Source organism: Aspergillus bombycis (assembly GCF_001792695.1).
Source record: "Aspergillus bombycis strain NRRL26010 chromosome Unknown contig00243, whole genome shotgun sequence".
Taxonomy (NCBI): Eukaryota; Fungi; Ascomycota; class Eurotiomycetes; order Eurotiales; family Aspergillaceae; genus Aspergillus; species Aspergillus bombycis.
In genome coordinates, this window is record NW_019170245.1 from 3,862 (window position 1) to 12,510 (window position 8,649).

The 8,649-nt window shown below is 44.3% G+C and overlaps 3 protein-coding genes across 3 annotated transcripts; 1 reads left to right on the forward strand and 2 right to left on the reverse strand.

The window, feature by feature from the left end:
- On the reverse strand, positions 1 to 1,614 carry ABOM_012195 (uncharacterized protein; the record flags this gene model as incomplete). Its single annotated transcript, XM_022539323.1, has 2 exons — positions 1 to 767; positions 870 to 1,614. 2 exons carry the CDS (start codon positions 1,612 to 1,614, stop codon positions 1 to 3), a joined length of 1,512 nt encoding a protein of 503 aa, XP_022382933.1.
- A 553-nt stretch (positions 1,615 to 2,167) lies between these two features.
- ABOM_012196 (aminoglycoside phosphotransferase family protein) lies at positions 2,168 to 3,346 on the forward strand (the record flags this gene model as incomplete). The annotated part of the gene is made up of 2 exons (XM_022539324.1): positions 2,168 to 2,327; positions 2,382 to 3,346. The coding sequence occupies 2 exons, from the start codon at positions 2,168 to 2,170 to the stop codon at positions 3,344 to 3,346; spliced, it is 1,125 nt and encodes a 374-aa protein (XP_022382930.1).
- Positions 3,347 to 3,371: 25 nt separating this feature from the next.
- ABOM_012197 (uncharacterized protein) lies at positions 3,372 to 3,770 on the reverse strand (the record flags this gene model as incomplete). The annotated part of the gene is made up of 1 exon (XM_022539325.1): positions 3,372 to 3,770. One exon carries the CDS (start codon positions 3,768 to 3,770, stop codon positions 3,372 to 3,374), a length of 399 nt encoding a protein of 132 aa, XP_022382931.1.
- Between the last annotated feature and the right edge of the window lie 4,879 nt (positions 3,771 to 8,649).

An 8,649-nucleotide genomic window follows, 5' to 3' on the forward strand; every position in this document is an offset into this window, starting at 1 on the left:
TTAAGCCCGAAATCGTTCTTCTCCCCAAGCATGCCAGCTGTGGGGCATGTTACCGACGCTACCAGGGCAGAAAGAGAATGCATGTTGCCCAGTTTCGGGGGCCTCTGGTTCTCTAGATGTACGCAAGTGACCACTCGCAACGACTTCACTTATTGATCCTTCCGGAAAGAATGGGGTAGCGATTTGGCCAGAAACCAAGACATCTTGTCCTTTTCCTGTAAGGTTCGAGCTACCTTCGGTAGATGTAAAATTTGATGCTCTTGGGTGGAATGAGTAAGCACTCATTCCAGCGTCGAACACGTCTGGCTCCCCGATCGTGGGGACTGGGTTGTTCGCAACGAATGCGTTGGCCAAGGTCCCGGGGGAGAACGAGTATGCGTTAAGCCCAGCATCGAACACGTCTGGCTCCCCAGTCGGGGTAACTGGATTATTCGCAACGAATGCGTTGGTCAAGGTACCGGGGGAGAACGAGTATGCGTTAAGCCCAGCATCGAACACGTCTGAATAGTTTGTGGGTATCATGTTATTCGCAGCGTGTCCATTAGTGAGGGTTTCTGGAATAAACGAGTACGAGTTCATTCCGGCGTCGAACACGTCTGGCTTTCCGGTTATCTGTTGAGTTTCGGTTACAGGGGATGCACGACTACCAGCTGATGGGGGACCTAAGCCGCTGTCCATTATGAAATTAGGCGCCCCTATGTTTGTTCGATGCTGTTGCACTGAAGAGTTTGTATCCCGCTGGGCTTTTTCTTTAATCGGAGGCAATACTAGTAAAAAATATCAGTAAATATGTAAATCAAAGTAACAATTAATGCCTCCCATGCGTTGGCATAGTATCTTGTAGTCCCAAGGTAAAGAAATATACCTACCAGCTGGGCCTGTCTGTCGAGTTTTGTGAAAGCTATGCTTGCTTTGTTGAAATGGGCGCGTACTAGATCTGGATTTTCTATTATTTGCTACCTTCCCTGTGCTATTCTTCTGATACTTTACTATCCTCGTTGTTGCCTGTTGCAACCGAATCGGCTGAGAGGTGACTCTAGGAGAAGCGAGCTGCTGGACTGCGGTGTTTTCATCATATAAAGTTTGACACTCGTCATACCAATCAACAAGATCTTCTGCTGTCGCATGGATACGGTGGTATTCTGGGTTCTGGCATAGGAGCTCGAGAAAAGTGGGGAGATCTGGATAGCGTAGTTTCGTCCAGCTTGGTATGAGCCATAGGACGGCGGTAATCCCACAGTGCCCATAGAGTCTCTCAAGGACAAGCATTTTCGTACCGTCTTTAATCATCATTTTTGCTACCTGTGCATCTTTTATTCTCCGACTAAAAATGTCCGCCCTCGATCGATTAAATGCAATGAATTGATCGATTGTTCCCTGTTGTGTTTGGTCTGCAGCACTTGAAAGCTCAATGGCTTGCAAATCTACCCTAGAAAAACCGATCTGGTCTTGCTGAAACTGCATGTACTCGAGGCTTATCGACCGAATCGCCATAGCTCTGCGGAATCGCATGAATTCTGGTTTTTCCTTAGCGCCAGAGTAGATCTGTACGTCAACAATTCTGGGGTCCTCATTTTTGTGCGATGCTTTGGCAACGGCTTCCTTGACAGACATTCCTGCATAATGTTGTAAGCTGTGAAGCCTTTTCTGTACGAGGCGTAGTACACTTTCACATCTATGCAAAGGGTCGACCGGATTCTTTTGGCCATTAACTCTGCTTCTCGGTTGTTGTTCTCCTAGGACCTCTTCCAGCCTGGAAAGAACTTGGAGGGTTTGCTGCCGATTTCGAAGAATATCGTCATCGTGGGCATTTTTTATAGAGTTTAGTGCTGGTAAGATATCCGTCATTGCCTATGTTGAAGCGAGAAAATTGTGGAGGTGTATTGTCAAGTTCGTCGCGCTCACTGGCTTCAAATTGTTGCCCCCGCCCTGCGCTTCCCATGGATCCACGAATGACCCGCTTTGACCTAATTTTAGTTTCTCCATTTTTCGCCCTGGGCATAATACCGGATAAACATATTCCGAGCTCCGATAGAGTGTAAGATTGATCATTCATAACCTCACCACGGCCAAACCTACGTTCAGATATATTTTCTTTATTTGAACTTTTTCTTCCCTGGCACATCACGTTCTCCGATCTCGCATTAATTGACAGGAAGACGGAACCATGTCACGTGTCCGTAAATCCAAAGCCGCAAGATTTAATGCCCATGTCCTGAAAAAGTTACAAACTGCCGTTGCTATGGACCCTGAATTAGACTTAACGACACAACTACCCTCAGCATATTCTGGTCGCTTGGGAAAAATGCGCGAAACTGTACAATCTGGTAAGTAATAAAGGGTCCATACTTTCGAAATTTGTCTCTAATGGCGCTTCAAAGTGGACGATGTTATCATCAACACAACCTCCCGTGATGACGAAGATATTCGAACGACCTTCGATGCGTCAATCCAGGCAGAAATAGTGCACCCATTATCGCAAGAGGTACTGGAGCTGTTGTCACCAGGGGGTACCAAAGTTTCTCCTGTCCGACTTTCCCAACGGTTGCTCGATATCATGCGCACTAGCGAGGTTATCTGGAAAGCCCCGTTTGCTCGGCACAAAATTGTTTTAAAATGCGGAAACAATATAGTTCTGAAGGTAATAAGGAATATGGATGATTATACTGAGTATACAACACTACAGTATCTTCGGCAGCATAGGCCGAATGTTCCAGTGCCTGAACCTTCTGGGCTTGTGCGAGTCAACGACATTTCGCTGGTTTTTATGACGCATATTTCCTCCAATATGCTTGCCGATGTGTGGTCGATACTGAACTCCTCTCAGAAAACTTCAATAAAGGAGCAACTGGCCGCGATTCTACTAGATCTAAGGTCCATACCCTTTACCCCCGGTGCACCTCTTGGAGGGGTAGGAGGAGAAGGATGCAAAGATATTAGAAGGCATCTGCGCCGCAGCGAAGCACCTATCCTAAGCGCCAGCGAGTTCGAGGACTTCCTTTACACCGGATCTCATGAAGGGGGTCAAGTGTTTGTGAAATTACTTCGCCAGCTGGCTCCGCCCATCAGCGCACCTTCTTCACCTGCAATTGTTTTTACACACGGTGACCTCCGACCGAACAATATTGCAGTGACAATGAAGGATGGTACGTGGGTTATAGCCGGTCTTATTGACTGGGAATACAGCGGCTTCTACCCTGAATACTACGAAGCGGTTAGGTGTACAAACTGCTTAGCGCCATACGAAGACAATGATTGGTTTCTTTTCCTACCGGACTGTGTATCCCCGAAAGCCTATTCCCATTGGTGGCTCCTCGATCGTGTAAGAGAGACGCGGCTTGTGTAATGGAAATGAGGATATATCCAATCTACTAAAGCATCGCTCCCCTTCTTCCCTTCAATGTTTCCCTCGCTACTTGGTAATCTTCGTCATCACTCTCCAAAATGAATTCCTCTTCCAACATGTTAAGCATCTCCAATACATAATCCTGACAATCCCACTCCAGTGTGTCGTTGTCCACGCCTGTCTCTTTCGCAGCCTTTGCCACACGCTTCAAGTCATCGGGGCTGAGCGTTCCAATGTACAGCTTGTCGAGGTAGCTCTTCGAACTATCGGGGCGAGCGTAAACGACGTTTCGTTGGAAACTCGGATGTTGGCCTGTAACCTCGAAGATGGTACCGTTACTTTCTTCGTCGACGTACAGGGCCCAATGCTGATAGTTCCCATAACGTGGCCGATAGAACACGACGTAGAGCTTTGGGTAAAACATGGTGCTAGTTACCGTGCAAGAATTAGATTTCAGTTCATAGATAAGGGGAAAAGGTCTCTAACCGTTCGAATGAACTATTGCTTGATTTAGCTGGATGAACTGATGTTCTTTCGTTTGTTTTCCTATATTATCTTTTTGGGTGGCATGCAAGCAACAATACGGCGTAATATATAGACAGGCGCTCAGATACCCTGACCTCCATAGTTTGCTGGACGCCCGTAATCAATAGAGGATTTGGGGCGATTGGTGGTCGCCAAAACCCAGACAAATTGAACTTGCTGGCATTCTGAACTATAGACCATAATGGTTGTTTCCATGAGTACGTATCTTTCCCTTTACAGTAAGTGCCAACTTACTACCCATGGTAATGTACCAGTTCAATTTACCAATCTTACATTGTGGGTACCTTATGCACCTCATCCCTAGCCAACAACGCTAAGCTGTTTACGATAAAGATCCCGCATAATCCCTGTATCTTGGTAGAATTCTACGAAGATGCAAGGATATAGCCTTAAAATTAGGCGTTGGTCGTTAACTTGATTCCAGGAAAAACAACCTTTGCATAAGCGGGTACTTTGTATTTCGTAGAAACCTACGGGCTAAATGCTCACTTGCTATCAAGTGTAGTGATTGGGCGACCAATGGATCGTATCAGTTATAAGAACAGGATATAGAAATCTAGACCAGGTTGAGCGGCACAGTTGATTTCTTCTACAACCATACAAACATGTCAGGTAAGCAAGAGCGCATAGAGACAGCTCCATGTTGGATTGACTGGCCTAGGATACACAGAAAGACGAATTATCGAATCCTCATTTCGCATTCAATATGCAGCGGCGGATCAATACCAACTTGGAACCACGGCGCGCCTTTGTTTCTACCTCTTGAAACGCTACTCTCTTGTAGGGAAGGGGTCATTTCTCTTCTCGAATACGGAGAAACCACACGAACCTTTCCTAGTCTGTGGAAACTACTTTGGCTAGAAAAGGATTGGTTGTTGCAGCAGGAAATAATCATCAGCTTTGAAGGTGATCGGGCTACTCTGACATATGAGCTCAACACAATCGAGGTATCGGAAGAAGCGTTGCGTAACTCTTATGCCGGTGGTATGCTTCTGGACCCAGAAAATAGTACTCGGATGGTTATGGCTAAAGCACTCTATGCTGTGGTACGAAAGGATATCGGCCGCATTGCTTGTTGTATAGCGTGGATGATTCGTCGGTGGTTGTAGCGGTTGCCTATCGGATGATGTACGTAGCATCTACATGGATATTACTACACAGTGGGGATAGTACTTTGCATTGGTGGAAATACTAGATCATACTTGCTAATCATTAGTTAGTTGACGGTTAAAATTGTGGCTTCATTCTAGACTATCTAGGCCTATAGTCTGTTCTATGAGGGACTTTCGTATCTATCTGAAGAAGACTCGGGCTAAACTGGGCTTGTCTAATAGTCACTAGTCAATGATCAGATTATAAGGACAAGCATTGCTCGACTGCTCACCGCATGTTCTTTCAGCCGGCCGATTCTGAATATTACTATCGTTATTCATTCGGTTTGCTCCTACTTTCCACCAATCTTCGACGCGAATACCAATCCTCTCCATTATGGCTTGCATAAGCCTTCTTCAGCGGATCGAAATGTATTGGTTGTCTACAAGTCCGTTTCCTACGGTATGCCTTTATCGAAACAGCAGGGCACCTACACCTCCTGGCAACGAAGATATCAACCAATACGGATATGTACCGCCGAAAAGCATGCGCCCGTTTCCCGCGAGGACGACGATAACCCCAATGTCTCACGTCCGTCTCTCAAACGAACAATCGTTGGATGCAGCAAAGAAGGAATGTCCTCCAGTATCTAGTCTCAATGATCGAATGGTTGAAGGGGTGGGGGCACTGAAATATTGGATAACTAAAATGTATTGGAGTAACGAAATAGAGGGGGAAATCTGTGTGGTGCGCCAAAAAAAAGATTGGAAAGACGCAAATGATGTGGGTATTGCCCATAGTCAGTGTGAGTTTTTTTATTATCCTCGAAAGGATTTAGAGGAAAGCTCTGTTGGTAAAAATCTGGTATTGAGCTTCAAACAAACACGGAAGCAACTGAAGAAGCAGGAAGAACGGGCGTTACGCTACGGAAATGTTGATGATGATGACGTGCTCATGCTCCCTCAATGATGTACATATCTTTATAGTGCAATTTATAAGTCAATCTATGATTCGTTCCTCGTTGATCAATCCCAAATTTTATTCAATACAAGCCCTGTAGGCATAAACAGACATCTCAAACATTGCAGAACGAGGTCTCAAATTCATATAGCTGGAGTGATTCCCACTTTTGGATTGAGTATCCAATTTCCTGTGTTCAGATCAATGCCAGTGCCAATGCCTTGCTCACGGTTAAATGTGCCACCTGTCGAAGACCTAATATCTCTTTTCTTGCTCTTTGCAATCGCTATCTGGCTCTTCATTATAAAGAAGAGGTCTCGTCAATGGACCGATAGGTGGGTTTCCTGTCTATGTAAAGACTCAACTACTAATACGTAATTACACTAAGACAGCAAAGACATGAAGGAGATTCCATTAGAGAGAAAAAGACTCGATGAGAAATTCAGCTCCCCTAACTGCGAATTAGACTCCAAGGTAGGCTGCTTAGGATTTCAGCTATTTAGAAGCTCGCTAAGTAAAGATATTAGAGGATAAGGAAATATGCCCCTCATAATCACCACTATTCCAGTTCTCGATAGCATCGGTGTTCAAAAATTGCTTCGGAGTACACACAGAGTTGTACCAAATTAAGATGGAAATTGTACATGGGGAAGAGAATAGTTTACTTCTTACTGTTTTGTGAAGGCAACCATTATCATCACAATCAAGGGTTTATTTTATTTTATTTTATTTTATTTCTTTTAAAAAAAGAAAAGAGAGAAAGTACCTCATAGACAAGACGCACCAAAGGCCGAAGTATCCCATTGCTTTCCTGCACGGCCCCTATCATCGGAGTTACCTTAGGGCTCACTCAGGAAAGATCCTATCTCCTCGTGATGGGCGCCTGGAATATAGGTCCCGTGGTTGGATTCATGTCGAAGTAACATCCAGCCTGGCAAGTCGACTATAGAGATCGAATAATAATTACATAGGGCACGACTGAATATTAGCTACCTGCCATTTCTTGTTTCGTGGTCCGATGTAACTGCAGATCACAATATTAGAGCCCGAAGCCACTAGTACTTGGATGTTATATACAATACATTTCACCACAATTTCCAACATTATATACTACGTATGAATTAGAGTGCGCAGTATAAGGAGACATTGCTTATCACATTCGATTCTATCTATACTATTTCAATAAGCCTAGTATGTTTTGCATCGAATGCCACAGAGAGAAAATTAAGGTAATGTTCTTAAAATTACTGTATAATGTCATAACTAACTAATGCAGTGCTCTTTAAAGCGGCCTTGGTCTCGGTATGCAGTTTCTGGAAGGAAGTGCATACACCAAGAAAACATTTCAAGTTCGGCTTCGGAGCTTATATCGCCTATTGCATCTGTCCAAGATCTGATGGGCTTCTACTCTAAGGATTGTCCAAGGTCTACCCATCTACCAACGCAAGGAGCCACCATGGAATCAAATTTCTTATATCCGGAGGTCGCTACTAAATTTCAGTAGGTAACTTCTAGCATCAATTGTTTCTAGGTTACTGATGATTGCTTGACAAGGAGACTTGTTATTACCAGAGGGCCGCCAGATTCATCATGGTGCATGACGCATTTACAGTTTTGCATTTCTGGTTGGATGGGATTGGAACGTGTCTCTCGGCTGGATCAAGATACGGTTCAGTGGTTGGCCCCGTTTCTCCTGACTTCTATCGATCCGATTTCTTTTCTCCTGGGACTGGGGGTCCAGATTATTCTCTGGGGCCAGAGAATATATAACTCAATAGATCTAAAGCCGCAATGTATTGCACAAGCTTTACACGGGATCGTCACAAGGAATATTCGATGCAACAAGGAGACAATGCTTTTCGTGACTGCTTGTACAGCAAAGGAAATTTTAAATCTTGATTTGCCAGAAACGGAAGAAACAACAACGCTGCGGCGATTCTTTAGCGAGATCATTGAGATCAATACCTTTCCATTTCGACCCAGCAACGAGCTTCGCGAGTATACAAGGCTAAGGTCCCAAATGTTTGATCATAACTCATCCATGCGTCTCGTGTTTCCAGCACCAATCAATATTTGGCTTGCCCTTCACGATATTGAGGCTTTAGCTCTCCGAGTATCAAGTACCGAAGTCCTGTCTCAATATGATACTGCTCTCATGCTTCAGCATGAACTTCATTCAACTAGCAGTTTCCTACTAATACTTCTCAGAGATCTGTGGGTCGGGTCACCGAAAGCCCTCAAGTGTACCGCTGAAGGATTTAATGTCTATGGACAGATGGTGATGGTAAGCCAAGGTCTAGAGATGGCGGTTAATATTGGACGACGTTCTGCATTTTACGATTCCTTATCTGTTCTTCGTCAATCAGTGGCGCTGCAGATAGAAGGCATGAGAGCTTTTGCAACGTCAACTGACAGTGAGGAAGCGCCATAATTATGTGGATCTTGCCTAAAAGTACAGGAGTATTAGATAGTAGGTATAGAATAGTATTGATAGCCTAACATAATTACAATATTACTGTTGGTAATCATGATATATCAGAAAGATAAATTTGCACTACCTTGACCGGGTTCGAAATCTTAATACTGTTGTATTAAATTTTTATTTTTTATCATTTCATTTTTCGAGTCATTTCCCGCTAGACTTCGCATGAGCAGAAAAAAAAAAAAAAAAAAAGAAAGCCACCCACCCCCTAAGACATAGGTTT